The sequence below is a fragment of the Culex pipiens genome, chromosome 3 (assembly GCF_016801865.2).
Source record: "Culex pipiens pallens isolate TS chromosome 3, TS_CPP_V2, whole genome shotgun sequence".
In the NCBI taxonomy this organism is placed as follows: Eukaryota; Metazoa; Arthropoda; class Insecta; order Diptera; family Culicidae; genus Culex; species Culex pipiens.
Window position 1 is genome coordinate 151,899,086 of NC_068939.1, and position 16,408 is coordinate 151,915,493.

The window sequence follows — 16,408 nt, forward strand, 5'->3', positions numbered from 1 at the left end:
AATCAATTACAAAAAAAACTGCTACCATTTTTTTTATTTTTACCCTGATTTTCATTATCTATGTTTCTTATGAACAAAAATGGCAACACGGCATAAAATAATTGTTTTTTTTTCTCCGATTAAAAAAAATCTTTCGAAAAATGGGCAAAACTGTATCAAAACGTATTTTTGGCATTTTTACCTGGTTTTCAAAAAATATGCTTCTTTCGAAAAAATGGCAACTCGGAATTTAAAAAAGATTTTTGATTTTCTTCCCGTTTTCATAAAAAAAACATTTTTTCCCTATTTTCTTATCCAAACTGTACCAAAAAATATTTTACACAACTTAACCCGATTTTCAAAAATTTAGATTCTTTTGAAAAAATGGCAACACTGTACCATTATTTTTTACCTTTTTCTCCAATTTCCGAAAAAAAAAGTTGTTGAAAAAGTAACAAAAAAAAAACACTGTAGAAATAGAGATTTTTTGACATTTTTCCCCGCCTTTCAAAAATTAAGATTACTTCTTTAAAATGGCAACACTGTATCAAAAAAGATGGTTGACTTTTACCTTGATTTTTATAATCTATGTTTCTTACGAAAAAAGGCAAAACGGCATAAAAAATTATAATTTTTTTCTCCGATTTAAAAAAAAAACTATGATTCTTTCGAAAAACAGGCAAAACTGCATAAAAAATATCTTTGACATTTTTACCCGGTTTTCAAAAAATATGCTTCGTTTAAAAAAAAATGGCAACTCGGTATAATAATTTTTACTCTTTAGATAAAAGAGATAACAAAATTGTAAATGCCGTTGTAAACATTTTTATCAATCTTCATGTCACCAATCTTAAATGAATTTTCTGTATTGATAATCATTTAGAATGTATGGGCTTGTTTAAAATATTTGAAATTTTTATGAAATTACAATGCACAGCACCAAAAAAAACTATTTTCGTGAAATATAACATTTTTGTCAATACTTAGATATTTTTGAAACTTATGATGGCAAAACAACAGACCAAATGTAGAATGCATTTTAAAACACTTTTTTTCATTAAATTGTGGAAACCATGGCTCTGCATTTCAATTTTTATATTTTTTTAATTTTATGCACCCCCCTTTCCCACAACTTAGGTCAGAGTCAAGGGACAGAAACTTCAAAATTTATTTGCAGCGGCCTAAAAAAATAAAAAAAAACAAATAAATTAATAAATATAAAAAAATGGATATTCCCCGACTTTCAAAAATTATGACTGTTTCGAAAAAATGGCAACACTGCACCATTTGTTTTTACTTTTTCCACAATTTTCAAAAAAAAAAAATTGGGAAAAAATAACAAAATTCACTGTAAACAAATAAATTAATAAATATAAAAAATTGGATATTCCCCGACTTTCAAAAATTATGACTGTTTCGAAAAAATGGCAACACTGCACCATTTGTTTTTACTTTTTCCACAATTTTCAAAAAAAAAAAATTGGGAAAAAATAACAAAATTCACTGTAGCGATAAAGATTTTTGACTTTTCCCCTGATTTACAAAAATTGTATTTTGTTCGAACGCACCATATTAATTAGGAAATGCTTTCTCAGCATACAGATTTCGGAATATTTTAATAGCCTTTTTGTATGGACTGTTAAATTTTTTCTGGTCATAGTAAAGGTACTTAGAAAGTTTCATCCAAATACAAACACAATTTTTTTTACAAAAAAATGCTGATCCTTGGAAGAGTTGCTGTCATGCTATCATCACAGGTAGATATATATATTAAATTGGAAGAAGATAAAAAGCCTTATTTGATTACAAATGTTTATAAATTGGATGACAATCGGTTTTACAAGTAATCCTTATACAAATTTTGATTACAGGCGCTAATTTTAATTTTTATTTAATGATCTTTGAAGAAATTTCAGGGCGGGATGATAAAACTTAAGGCGTTACATACATGTAGAAAATCACAAAATTCCACTTAAAAAATGACTTTCAATCACTCCTGAAAGTTTCATGAAGGTATTTCATGATTTAACTGAGTTAGAGACGATTGAAGCCTCAGAGATTTGCCATGCGCAAAGCAAACTGAGCGTTTTTCTCTGAACATCAAGTTGATTTACGGGTGCCACGATATCTCGAGATGGGACGGACCAAATTGGCTGAAATTTTGGGTGAAGTCTTCCAAGACATATCCCGTGTGCATGATGAAGCCCGATTTTTAAATTTTGAATTTTCAAAAGATTCAAAAATCAAAAACTGGCGATTTTTTTTATATGAACAACAAAAAAATATTTTAATCTTTTTTTTTAAAAACACTTTTTGAAAATCGGCCTCCATCACACGGAGAAAAAAGAGTTCCCAAAATCGTGAACAAGCGTTCATGAAAATGGGAACCTCGAACAAAGTGTTCAAATCCCATGGTACGATTTTGAAAAACGTACCATGAAATTTGAACACTTTGTTCGTGGTTCCCATTTTCATGAACGCTTGTTCACGAATTTGGGAACTCTTTTTTCTCCGTGCATGCAAACGGAACCGGTTTAACGAGTCTTCACCACAAATTTGAGTCGATTTGGTAGAAGCAATGTTGAGATATCATGGCACCCGTTTTTTGAAACTGCTAACTTCAAATAGCTATATCTCCGCAATGCTACAACCAAATGTCTTCAAATTTGTTTTGATAATAGATGAAAAGGAATATTTGAATGCCCTGAAAAAATATTTTTGAAAAAAGTTTAAAAGTGTGCTCAAACCAATCTCTGACATTTTTGCCGATTTACAACCCCTTAAAACAATGTTTATATTGACATTACACAAAAGAAAGACAATTGGAAAATATATTTTGAATAATTTTTATGTTGATTGTATCTCCTATTTCTGTAAGTCTTTTTTCGTAACAAAAAAAAAAAAAACATCGAGAAAGGGAGATATCCAATTATGGAACGAAAATATCAAAGCTTCAAAATGATCGAAACAGGAAAGGTTATCGAGGAAAGGCTGATCGACAACCATAGAGTCGCGCAACAAATGATTTGCGATTTTTGGTAGTTCATTATTTGAGACTGTGAAAAAATGGCTACATAAAATTTGATAAAAACTGTCATTGCAAAAAATCGCTATCTCACGGTCTAACCTCACTTTCGCTTCCTACTAACCTTGATGCTCCGTTTCCGATTGTTGCTCCGCCCGCACGGTGTCGATGCGAATCAATCCACCGACGGCTAGTAATACAAAAATCCAGCAGCTACTGGTCAAGAAGCTCTGCCTAAAAACCAACGCCGCACTGGTTGACATGGCTTCTTCTATTCCAATGATCCGACTTCCAAGAAGGACACGGATCTTTTTTCTTCAAATTTTCGTTTAGTTAAACGCAAAAACACACACAAACTCTCTTTCGCAACAAGCAAACAAAACAACCTTCTTTTTTTTCTATTTTGGCTGCTGTTTCCGGTGCAAATTTGTCACTCTGACTTCGGCCAACGTCTTCGACCTCCACAATTAGCACTCTTCCTTCTCTGCTGCTTCGCCCGCGATCTTCCTAAATACTTTGCTAAACACACCGTTTATCCACTCTCCGGTGCGAAAATGGTTTCCGCTCAACACCCGAAAAAAAAATTGCTCGCTTAAGCCACGAACCCGAACTTCGGGCCGATCTTGGCAAATATAATACGCACTTTCAAACTGCTGAATCACTAAACCGTATCGTTTTGGGGCTTGCTCTCGTCGAGTTGTTGTTTTTTCTTCTGCTTCTCCTTCCTGGGTGTATTTGGCAGGTTATTACGATTTTTTTTATTATTATTATTCACGCTAAGCTCCACTTTCAGCGTTTGTTAAACGCCAATTTCCAGCGAAACGCTTAAAACTGGATTAGAACGCGCGCGCGCGCGTTCGCTCACACACGCTCAGAACCACTTGCGCCATCGATCATAACTGGCAGAACTCACTTCGGGAGTTCAAAACCCGACGATCCCGGTTGGCTTCCTTCTTCAATCCACCCACGCCGACGCACGACACACCGAAAACAATTCCCGAACGTCGCAACAACAATAGCCGGCCCGAGGTCTTAGCCATTATCAATGGACCCGAGCATTGTGCTTCAGGAGTAGAAATCAACCAATCCCGGCACTCCGATAACAATCGATTTGATTAACGACTACGGATGCTGCGCCGAAGAGAAAACAAAACGGAAATCGTTTCAAACCTAACAATCTCACACTCGAAGCACGAAGAGAGAATTGCGCGCGTTCGACCCGAACCGCTCGCACCGACAGACTGAGCGCGCGATCGCGGCTGGGCGCTGATCGCGACCCGAAGCCCGGTGCGATGGCGTGACGCGACGTCGGAAGGCGTCGCACGACGGCCTGATCTTGCGGCAGTGTTGGCAGCGCGCGAATGAACGAGAAAAAAACATTGGATTAATTTTGCTTTTTTCCGATTTAAGAAATTTCTGCGGCATTGTTTATGGAAATGGGTTAAATCTCGCGAAAAATGATTTTTATTGCAGGAAAATGCATTTTAAGTTTTTTTTTTGTACATTTGTATATTTGAGTAACTCAACACATGCAAAATATCGGCAATGGCTTGAATTACTGTGAATATTTTAAAATTGAACTTTATATCAAACTATGACAGTGGCAGTGCGTGGCCGAATGGTTACGCTGTCCGCTTTGTAAGCGGATGATTCTGGGTTTGATTCCCATCTGCTGCAACCTTCCATCGGATGAGGAAGTAAAATGTCGGTCCCGGCCTTGGTTGTTAAGCCGTTAAGTCATTTCAGGTGTAGGAGTCGTCTTCATGCCATAAGTACAAACAACACACCAAACCAAGCCTACTCCGGTGGAATCGCTGGCGGCGGTTGGACTCGCAATCCAAAGGTCGTCAGTTCAAACACTGGGGTGGAAGGTTCCTTGGAGTAGAAAGAGGTTTGGGTGCTCTCCCCATTCAAGCCTTCGGACTCCTAGGTTCGAGCAGAAACTTGCAATAGAGACCACAAAAGACCCGGGGGTCGTTAATGTGGATGGTTTGATTGATTTGATTTGATCAAACTATGACAGTTGAACAATTCTCTACCAAAACCGTAAATGGATTTGATTTGTATTTTTTGATTTGGCTCAAACTTTGTGGGGGCCTTCCCTATGACCAAATAAGCTATTTTGTGTCATTGGTTCAACCAGCTGGTATGGCAGCTGGCCATACAAAAATGGTACGCACATATTCAAACAGCTGTAACTTTTGAGTGAATTTTCTGATCAATTTGGTGTCTTCGGCAAAGTTGCAGGTATTGTTGAGGACTTTTGAGAAAAAATAGGTACACGGAAAAAAATTGCACGGATTTTTTTATCAACTTTTTTTTTTCACTAAAACTCAACTTCCCAAAATACATATTTTTTGATTCTCGAGATTTTTGATATGTTTTAGGGGACTAAAATTTTGAGCCATAGAGAAACATTGTCAAAAAATCTGCCGCCGAGTTATGAATTTTTGAAAAATAGTGATTTTTGGAAAAAATCGAAGTTTCATGCAAAAACAAGTTTGGCATTATTTTTTAATGCAAAATTGAATTTGCAATCAAATTTGTGAAATTTTCCGATCTCTTCGAAAAAAAATGATTTTTTTTTAAATCAAGACTAGCATTTTAAATGGGCGTAATATTCAATGTTTGGCCCTTTTAAAATGTTAGTCATGATTTAAATTTTCAAAATATTTTTTTCGAAAAGATCGGAAAATTTCACGAAAGTTTCATGCATTAACATTGATAATCGGACCATTAGTTGCTGAGGTCATTAGAAAATTGTGGTTTATTTTCGTGAGGTTAAGAAAACTTCAATTTTCGTGTTTCTTTTTCTTAAAGCGGCTCTAGCTCAGCGACCCGAGGTCCAATCTTCAATGTCTCTTAGACAATTTTATAGCAAATTTTCTGAACTTCTTAAAAAAAATATTTTTAGAAATGGTCACTATTTTCAAAAACTGAAAACTGCAAATATTTCGCTAAAATCAAACTTTCGGTGGCTATATCTTGAAAACGGAGCCCTCTATAAATAATCTGTGAAGTACTTTTCAATTGCAAATTCAATTTTGCATTGAAAAATAATGTCAAACTTGTTTTTGCATGAAACTTCGATTTTTTCCAAAAATCACTGTTTTTTCAAAAATTCAGATTTTTTGACCATGTTTCTCTATGGCTCAAAAGTTGCGGATTTTTGTCCCCTAAAACATATCAAAAAATCTCGAAGATAAAAAAAACGTATTTTGGGAAATTGAGTTTCAGTGAAAAAAAAGTTGATTTAAAAATCGGCAAATTTTTTTTCTGTTTACCTATTTTTTTTTTCAAAAGTCTCAAAAATACCTACAATTTTTCCGAAGACACCAAATTGATCAGAAAATTCGCTCAAAAGTAACAGCTGATTTAATACTTTTGTACCATTTTTGTATGGACAGCAGCCAAAATTGTATAGAGACTTCCCTAGTAACATTTTTAAACTTACATGGTTCTGGAAACCTTCATACGGCCTATATGGGCTTTTATGGCTTACTTAAAACCTAAAATGTTACTAGGGTTGTATGGGTGAACCAATGACGCAAAATAGCTTATTTAGTCATAGGGAAGGCCCCAACAAGGTTTAAGTCAAATAAAAAAATATAAAAAATAAAAATGGTCGAAATCGGCCGATTTCGTAGAGAGTTGCTCTTTACAGCTATGCTACTATCAAAAATATACAAAATTCCAATGATTTTATGAAAATATTTTTTTCTTCAACTTTTTCGTCTAAATTTATAACATTTTATCAAGAAAAACATATTCGTTTGACATTATTAGAAAAAAATAAAGAGTACTCAATCTTTAATGTTAGTCTATGATTAACTTAAAAATATATGTTTCGATATTGCACTTTGTCGATCTATTATCAGAAGCCAGGAAGAACACTTTCACGTGCAGCGTAAAACGCGCAAGCGTGAATGTGCTGGCGTTTATGCTTCGACTTGACGACTTCTCGATCTTTCGAGCGAGAACGAGCTGGGCCTTCGAATTTGATGTGCAGTATATGATTCAGTATAAATCCAAAAATTAAATAGGAAAAAATATGACGTAAAACACAAATATGGCTATATCTCTGGAAATAAATCTTGGAAAAGCTTCAAATTTTGGGCCCAAGCAGTTTACAGCGCACTGAATTCTTCTAATTTGAAAGTGTTATCTGTAAAATACAGTCGACTCTCTGGTTGTCAATATCCAAGGGACCATCGAGGAAGAGAATCATCAGTTTACAGAACGATGCAAAATGAAGACTCGATTGAAAATATTTTTTTCTTGATACCCAGAGAATCATGGCAACGTCCATCAAACAAAAACAAACTAATGTCAAACACCCTTCAAAGCTTCGTTTCGTCAAGAAAAATGTCTATGAAAGCCATGAGAAAGTGAATTTATTGACAACCGGAAGAGATTTTTAAAGCAAACAGAATCCAAGGGACCGTCGAGGAAGAGATCCTTCAAGCAAGGGAAAATATCGAGGAATGAAGATTATTGAAGTATGCAGATTGAAGGGACTAAAGAATTCATCGATAGATGGAGGATTATTGATATCGAGAAGATCGACAGCCAGAGAGTCGACTGTAGTCCAAAAAATACCTCTAAAAATGGCTTTGACCACATTTACTTGTCCAAAACTGTGAATCGAAAAATAGAATGTTCGTCTCCGACCCCAGGGCTACAATTCTGAAATATAAAAATTGTGGGTTTTACGAGCGGTTGTCCAATGATGGAAGACACAATTTTTTAAGAGCGGATACAGACATCGCACAAGTATTTCAGAAAAAGAGCTCTCAAAAATCAGGCTTTGAGGTCCGGGTTTCGGACCAAAGTTCAAGCGAAAGAACGCATCAAAACCTTCAAATTAATAATAGGATTTTTTCCTGGTACGATTCCCCGCCGTGCACGATTTTTTAAAGATTTCTGAGAAAAGCGTTTTTCCAAAACAAACCTTCAACTTTTTTTTGTAAAAAAGGCAAAAAATGAGCTTAAATTTTTGTTTTTTACTCCTAAAAAATTTTTTTTTTCAAAAAAAATCATAGCTTAACGGCAAAAATTTGACAGCTGCCAATAGGGAGGGCCTCCACAAATTTTGAACCAAATCAAAAATTATACATAAAATCAATTTTCGGCAACTGGCAGAATATTTGAATGACCTTTTAAAATGTTTCTCCATAATCAATTCTCGCGCTACTGTTTAATCCAGATCAAAGGTTTCCGAGCCCCGAAAAAAAAGATCTTAAGAGAGTGAGAGTGAGAGAGAAACACGGTGAAACGTGCGACACACTATTCCAACAGTGATCAAAAGACACTGCAGTCCACGCAACGTCACGCGCGTCGTGCTTTTGTTTTGATGTGGTTTCTGGCGCTCGGAAGTCGCGTCCACGATCGCTTCCACCCACTAACTCGGGTGGCAAAGCTAGTCGGGGGAGAGAATGTTTTGTTTTATCTACGATGGTTCGGGCATCGGGCCTCAGTTTTGCGGCGCTCAGACCCGATAGGGGAGGAAAAACCGCCTAATAAGGTCGTAAAGTGGCCAGATTGATGGGAGAGTCCGCGGAAGAGAACTGCCGCCGGCGATCGATCGATCGATGGTGAAGCTGGAATGAAGAAGGAGAAGAAAACAAGCATGAATGGAGGAGAGTTTGAGAGGCAGAACGAGAAGATGATTAGAGGGATTGTGTGTGAGTGTGTGTGTGTGTGTCAACGATCGAGAAAAGAGAGCGGAAAGGCGCTTAAACTGAGGATTAAGTCAAAACGAACGAGATCGTTTGTTGATCGAATTTCGAATTGGAAACGACTTCGATGAAAAGCGGAACGGTTTCGTTTTTCAAGGCGATTCAGAATTAAAAGCACACCAATTCCACATCATTCCAAATGAAAAATAAATAAATAAATATAAATCCGTTTGAAACGAACGCACTTTTCCAGATTCAATTTTGAAGAGGAGCCAGAAGAGCCGAAGCCAGAAGTGTTTGCAGATGCGATTTTTTAACGATCGGGATTATTTATGTGTATATTTATCGGAATGACGACTGCCGACACCCGTTTGACAGCGATGATTGATGAGTGGTGTTGTTAGTCATGGGACGCGATTCCATCATCATCATTATCATTATCATCATCGTGATCGTTGGCGATTGATGAGTAGAATTTTTATAGCACTTAAGGGGAAATGCTTTTAGCGTATCCACAGTGGATTTTGAATATGAATTTACTTGAAGATTTGCCACTCTGCGTCATGTTCTTGAAATAGCGTTTTTTTTTTTTAAATCGGAAGAAATTCATTTGTGTTATTTACATTCAATTCTAAGATGCTTGATGGTAAAAATGAAATAAAATATTTCAAGATCAATATCATGAAATAGTTTTTTCTTCAAAAGAAAGATGTTAGTTTTGAGACACCAATAATCTTTTAGTTCAGCCTGAAAACAGTAAAAAAATTGCATTCTGAATTCAATTAAACAAAAAATCAGAAAGAAACCATTAAAATTACGTTTTATAGGTTGTTCTCATCAATTTTTTTACTAGTCCAGACTCGATCTTCGAAAAAAATCTTTTTATTTTTTTAAGGTTCAAATATTAAATTGGAATTCTGTGACACCATTTTGTTTAAATTTGAGTTGTTGATTGTCTTTTAGCATACCAAATATACTTTTTCAGTATTTTAACTCCACCATTTTGGCCGCCATCTTGAATGTTAGAACTCTAAATCACTTCAGAGCATGCTTGGGTTCATATTCAAGCTTAACATTAAAAAAATCAAAACTATTTTTTTTTCGTGATTCGATTATTCGAAGTGAAAATTCCTCGAGGCCTTCGGATAACCGAGTATTTTTTTCAAAACAAATACGACTTTTGCTTACATTTTCCAATGTTTTTGTCTGAGTGGGCATATTTAAACTATGAAGTATTTATTCTTGCCTCAAATAATTACTACACAGAAAAAAGTTGAATTTTGAAATGTTGAAAATTTGGTAGGTTGAATATTACCTCTTTTATTGAGTAATATTACATAAAAAATATGTAAAAATGTAAACCTGATGAATATTCATTAAAAACTGATGAAAATTCATCATTTTCTGGGGTAAAATTAATCATTTTTTGACACAAAATCTGTCACCATTTCCTGATGAATATTACCATCATATTTTTTTCTGTGTGCTTAAGTGATATTTAGATTTTATTTTAAGCCGGGTTTCGCTTTTCTGTGTGTAACCCGGAATTTAACACATTATTTGAAAAATAATTACACAATTTACCCGACACCGTAGGCTTCTAAAATCACAAAACAATTAGGCAACACAATTAACACTATTTACTGACCAAAAATGACGCTCGAAACACGAATATTCCTGCAAGGCGTGCGCGCTGCCCTACACAGCAAAAATTCCGATGGTAACATCGCAAGCAAAAGCATGCACATCACCTTCGTCAAAATAAACACTTAATATTACACACTGCATGTACAATTTTTGCAAACACAAAAAAAAAAAGTTGCAACCGACGGGATTCAAACCCAGCACCAACAGTAAGGACTGGCGCCTTAGCCCACTCGGCCATCAGACCGAAGAGGAGCTGTCAGGATAAATGCATATATGAGCTTGACATTTCGGTCAAGTAGGTTTCCCATACTGATGGACTGCATATTTCAGGGTGTAAAATCACATAAAATTGCATAAAATAATGCAATATTTATTTTACACCCAGGCCTTTTACACGCAGCTGGATTACTACTTTTTTAGCTGTGTACCATGAAAATTGAAGAATTCGACGACGTTTTTGCCTTCCTCACCTTACTGAGGAAAGGCTATAAAATCACTCGAAAAATGAACTTCTAAATTCGACCTCGTAGACCTACCTTCACGTATACCTATCGACTCAGAATCAAACTCCGAGCAAATGTATGTGCGTGTGTATGTCTGTAAGTCCGTGCACCGAAAAATTTGCACTCGATTATCTCCGGACTGGCTGAACCGATTTGGACCGTTCTGGTCTCATTCGATCCGTCTTGAGGTCCCACAAGACCCTAGGTAATATTATGAAGTTTTGATAAGTACTTGAAAAGTTATGCTAAAAAAACGATTCTGGCTAAAGTTTGAAAGATTGTGAAAAGGGTGGTTTTTGTAAGCAAACCCGTCTGACCATACATTTTTAGAAAGGTATTTGAAAGTCCTTTCCAACAAGCCCAAAAGATCTGATAAGCCTATCAAAAGTTATGAGCACTTTAGTGTCATTTGTACCCATTTTAGAGCCCGGATCTCAAATATGTTGATGAAGAAGTTGTCCGGATTTATCATGCAACCCATCGTTGAATAGGTAATCAAAAGACCTTTCCAACAAGCCCAAAAGATTGAAGATCTGATAAGCCTATCAAATGTTATGAGCACCTAAGTGTCATTTGCACACATTTTAGAGGCCGGATCTCAAATATGTTGATGAAAAAGTTGTCCGGATCTATCCGGAGATCCGGCTCCCGGGATTTCGTTGATTTGAAACTTCCGGGAAAAATGGACAGATATATTTTTTACTGCCTTAAGGCTTACAAAACTTTAAAGTAATATAACTATTGAAAGTGAACACAGAAAAAAAATGATGGTAATATTTATCAGGAAATGGTGACAGATTTTGTGGCAAAATAAATGATAAATTTTACCCCTGAAAATTATGAATTTTCATCAGTTTTTGATGAATATTCATCAGGTTCACATTTTTACACATTTTTTTATGTAATATTACACAAATAAAGAGGTAATATTCAACCTACCAAATTTTCAACATTCCAAAATTCAACTTTTTTTTCTGTGTTGTTCTAATATTACGTCCAATGATTTTTGGGATTCTAGACCCCATACTCCATGTAGATATGTTGTAGGAAGTAAAATTTAGATAAAATTTGTAGGTTTGACATTCTTACTACAGAAACAAATATGTACATAATTGTGAGGAAGGCAACCAACCACCATCGGTGGATTAAGTAACGTTTTTCCGCTAGGATCGCTGTTGTTTCAGCGGTGTCCGGAATGACAGCGATTTTTCTAAAAAGATGATCGATATTTTGGATAACTTGAGTTAAATGTTTCAAAAGTTGAAAATAATGATCAAATGTAATGTAAAAGTGTACTTTTCTTCTTGTTTGACCAAAATATCGACTTTAAAAATGCTTTTTGGTGATTTTTTGGAATTTTTTGGAAAAATTCGAATAACTGGCCATTTTCTTAGAAAATTATTTTAATTATGCTAATAATAATTTGATTCTAATAATTAGATCTATCAATAATACACACATAAAGAGCATTATCAATCAATTTTATCAATTTTTCAAAAGAGTTTTTTGGTTAATTTGAGGAACAAATCATGAAAAATTAACTCAGTCCCTATGATTTATACATCATTCGATTATGCGATTGCCACACTTTACAACAACTTTCATCGACGTTAATACATATTTGAATGAATTAAAAATCAAAAACTGCTAAAATTTGAATATTTCCAAGCACGCTGTCATTCCGAACATCGTCGCGTAGTGCTTCTACTCGCCACCAGGATGCGTGTACGTTTCTGTCGAATCACTCTTCCTCGCAGCACACAATTCACGACAAAAATGCGAAACAAAAGGCACACAAAAAATCACTTTTCACTCCGAATATTTTTTACGACCACGACCTTTGTCAATTATGCACTCCTAAAATTTTAAGGAGACTTGTATGGACGAACCAATGTTGCAAAATGGCTTCTTTGGTCACAGAAAAGTTACACACAAAGTTTTATACAAATACAAAAAGCATAACAAATAAGTTTTAAAGAAACATTGCAATGTCTACTTTTTAGAATATAACAAAGAGAAATTAATGTCCATTGTAATTATTGTATCTGCTTTTTTTGACACGGAAAATTTTTAAACACTTACTTTTTTCAAGTATGTTCATTGTTTTGAAAGCGAAACAGTTAATTGATTCGAGCATACTGAAATAAGTGAAAATATAATTTGAAATTAAGAAATTTTCCATTCAATTTGTTCATGTAAGATTGCTGGACCTTTCTTAATCTTCCACATGCGGAGTCCAGCTTGATTTCACATTCTACCGGCAAATGTGCCACCTGTTGACGCGATAATTTTCGCGCTTCATCTAAAGACGATAATTTACGGCCGAGAATGAGACGGCTGAACACTTTAATCAACGAGGTGATAAGGAGGCGCATACTAATGTGATGGGGTGATCATATCTCTGGTGAAGATATTTTTTTCGGTCTAGACATGAAGATCGCGCCGGGGGTGAAAAAAAAATTCGGTATCTTTTCCAAGATGTCCATCACCGCCAAAGTTCACACGTAAGATTTGCATTTCCTGACCCCGCGGCAGCGTTCTGCGTGATTTATGCTTAGCCTCACTTTACGACTTTCGTCTTCCGTTGCGCTCCGTGGGGAGAGTCTGTGGGTAGAATAAGGCTTGGCCGTCGATAAACTGACCAAGCCAACGCGACACCTTCACCTCATCTGGCAAAATGATTGGCTGTTGACTTTAGTTGGCACTCGAAACCCGAGCCTAATGATGGCGCTTTGAGCGGGGTTTTACGATCGACCGGTGTGCGGAGAATCTTTTGAGGAAGATACAAGTCAACCCGCGCGCGTGGAAATAACTCACCTGGAGGCCCGGAAGATGTTGACATGGATCTTGGACGGTTCAGGTTACGTTTCGACAAATATGTGCGATTAGCTGTCGTCAGTGGAGTGAAGATCATGTCTTTTGGAGGCGTTCGAGGCAAAATTGTCACCTCTGGTAATTTTACATGAAAATTATGGAAGAAATACCATCAAACAACTTTGTATAGGATTTATCTTGATGATTTTCAAGTCTGGCAAACAAATAGGTTACCTTGCTCTCAGCAATGACCCAGTCAATCTTTAAATGTATTTAATAATATTTTTTAATAAGAACAGTACTTGGGAAGTAAACGCACCGTAAAACCCGCATGTTTTTATTGACGTGGCTGTGTAACTGTTTAATATCATTTTTGGTCCCCGGAAACACGTGCCCTTGGAATTTTTCACAATTATTTTTAAGGGCCGAATGGTTTTCCTCCAAAGTTTGTATGGAGAATCAGTTTGAAAATTTTTCAAGATTGTTAAAATTTTGTTAAAAATTCATCGCTGTCGTGCTTACTTTTTGTACGTGCATTTTGGACCAAATTGGGCTGAGAACGCCATTTTGTGCAGCTCTTACAATGCTTCACCTTTTGACCTTCGATTTCAATCCTGAGATATTCAACGAAAACCGAAAAATTCCACGCATTTTTGTCACTTTTCATATGAAAGAAGTTTCAATCTTGTCGTCCTAGCTTGACACAGCCTGGAAATTTATGTAAGTGCGACAACTGGCCAAAGGAATTTCAGGACACACACAATAAAATATTTCCAAATTTTACATCATTCATGATGAAACACTTTTGCTCGTCATTAAACATTTAAATTTGAATGCAATTTCATGTAAATTTACAACAAACTATACGTAAAACATGATTTTATGTGTGATTCAACCGTTTACGACGAATCTCAAGTTTAAATCAACTGAGTTTACATGTGATCATTTTTTTTCGTGTCGAGTAAATTCACATTTCTGGAGTTTTTTTTTAAAGAGGTCCAATAAACCAAATTTTCAGTTTTTCCATTTTGGGTGTTTTTTAATACCGTAAACCGGGGTGACTTTGATAGGATTTCAATTTGTTTTTAGAATATTTTTCAACAGGTAAGGTTTTTCTCAAGATTATTATTTTTAAAACATGTACTGGGGTAGGCCACACAAAGTCCATGCACAATTTTGGAAAAAAAGTTTTTTCAATTGTGTTTAGAAAAATAGTTACGTTAAAAATTCTTAGTTTTAATTCCGGGGTGACTTTGATAGTCATAGTTTTTCTTGTTAAAATCATATTTAAGATGTTCAAACTTTATTTGTACGTTAAATGTACCATCACTAAAGTAGCTGATATAGTTTGCAAGAAAAAAAAACAATGTTTATGTTAAGTTAACTATGTTTATAAGCTTTTTAACTAAATACATATAAATTTTAGGTAAACTTGTTAAAAAGTCGGAATTTTGCCTGAAATTTGTTAAAACTAGTTTTGTTGATAAAATTATCGATTTATATTGCATTTTATACTGAATTCGAAGCACGAATCACAAGTTTTCACATTTTACATGAAATTTGTTCAACTAAAAATGCCTATAAATTTGAAGTTTTTTTTTAAACTGTGTTTCAAAAACAGATAATATTTATTATTTACAAACTTATTAAACCTTCTCCTAGTGGAAAATTGTCCAAAGAATCCGAAAATGCATTTCGTTTTCCGATTAAAAATCATGATCATTGAGAAAATCATGACACTTTGAGAAGTTTAAAATAATGACTTCCATCAACATTCTCTTAACTATAGTTAACTAACTTTATAAACCTTTCAAAAATTTATGAAAAGTTCTTCTTGAGGTACTTTGAACACTTCTCTACCACGGTCAGTATATTTCTGAACCGTTCCTTACATATTTTAATTGTACTTTTCATTTTGCGGAAAAATCGCAAACCTATCAAAGTCACCCCGGCTATCAAAGTCACCCCGTTTTACGGTACCCCTGACTCAAGGCGGTTTCAAAAACACCCAAAAAGCAAAAACTGGAAATTTGGTTTATTGGACCTTTTCAAAAAAATAAAAACTCCAGTTTTTTTTTCTGTGCAGAACGCGTTTGACACAGATTCAAACCTGACTGCTGTAAATATTTGTTATCATAACTTGGGACTTCGGCCACCAAATTCAAACAAACTTCGGGAAAATGCACAGAATGGTCAACCAATCAAAACGTGTTTGTTATTCATTACATTGCATGCTCTGTTCTTCGTTTATTCAAGGTCAAACATTAAAACGCGTTTTTCTCGGAACGTTAAAAAGCGACAAAAGACAAGAAAGCATGACGGCGTCGATTTGGTAAAAACTTCTTTAAATATCTTTCGAACGAGACATTCCTGGCGAAAAATAAACATAATCTCAAACTATATCACTATAAATTTGCCCCAAATCGACGTCGGAACGCACGTTTTAAGTGGCGGCACCGGAAACCGGGTGCCCACCACACTAATCCGTCCATGCCAAACGACGTGTGAGAACTAGAGCTGTCATAATCCGCGCCGCGGTCCCATCTTTCTGGCGCTATTTATCGCTGGCGATGGCGTCTCTCTTCTTCTTCAAATTCAAATTTAAGCGCGGGGCTTAGCTGACCAGGCCAATCGATGGCAGTTGCCCCAAAGTGGGTGACCTTTATCGGGTAATTCAAAAAGGATAATAGCGATTTAGTATACACACATATATTGACAAACATATACGGCTTAAAAGTCTGCACGAAAAAAAAAACCATTCG

At 35.4% G+C, this 16,408-nt stretch overlaps 1 protein-coding gene across 5 annotated transcripts in view; it reads right to left on the reverse strand.

Annotated features, from left to right (window-relative positions):
• Positions 1 to 16,408, reverse strand: part of LOC120419999 (A disintegrin and metalloproteinase with thrombospondin motifs 7) — a 128,644-nt gene that overhangs the window by 78,493 nt on the left and 33,743 nt on the right. For 3 of the 5 annotated variants that reach the window (XM_052709294.1, XM_052709295.1, XM_052709296.1), the window contains exon 2: positions 3,129 to 3,729. The exons of 1 other annotated variant lie outside the window; for it this stretch is intronic. In XM_052709294.1, coding sequence (XP_052565254.1) covers positions 3,129 to 3,267 — 139 coding nt within the window. In that variant the 5' untranslated portion in view covers positions 3,268 to 3,729. Of the gene's footprint in view, positions 1 to 3,128; positions 4,257 to 16,408 lie in introns of those variants that run through there. One more of the 5 variants, XM_039582891.2, reaches the window with a different exon arrangement.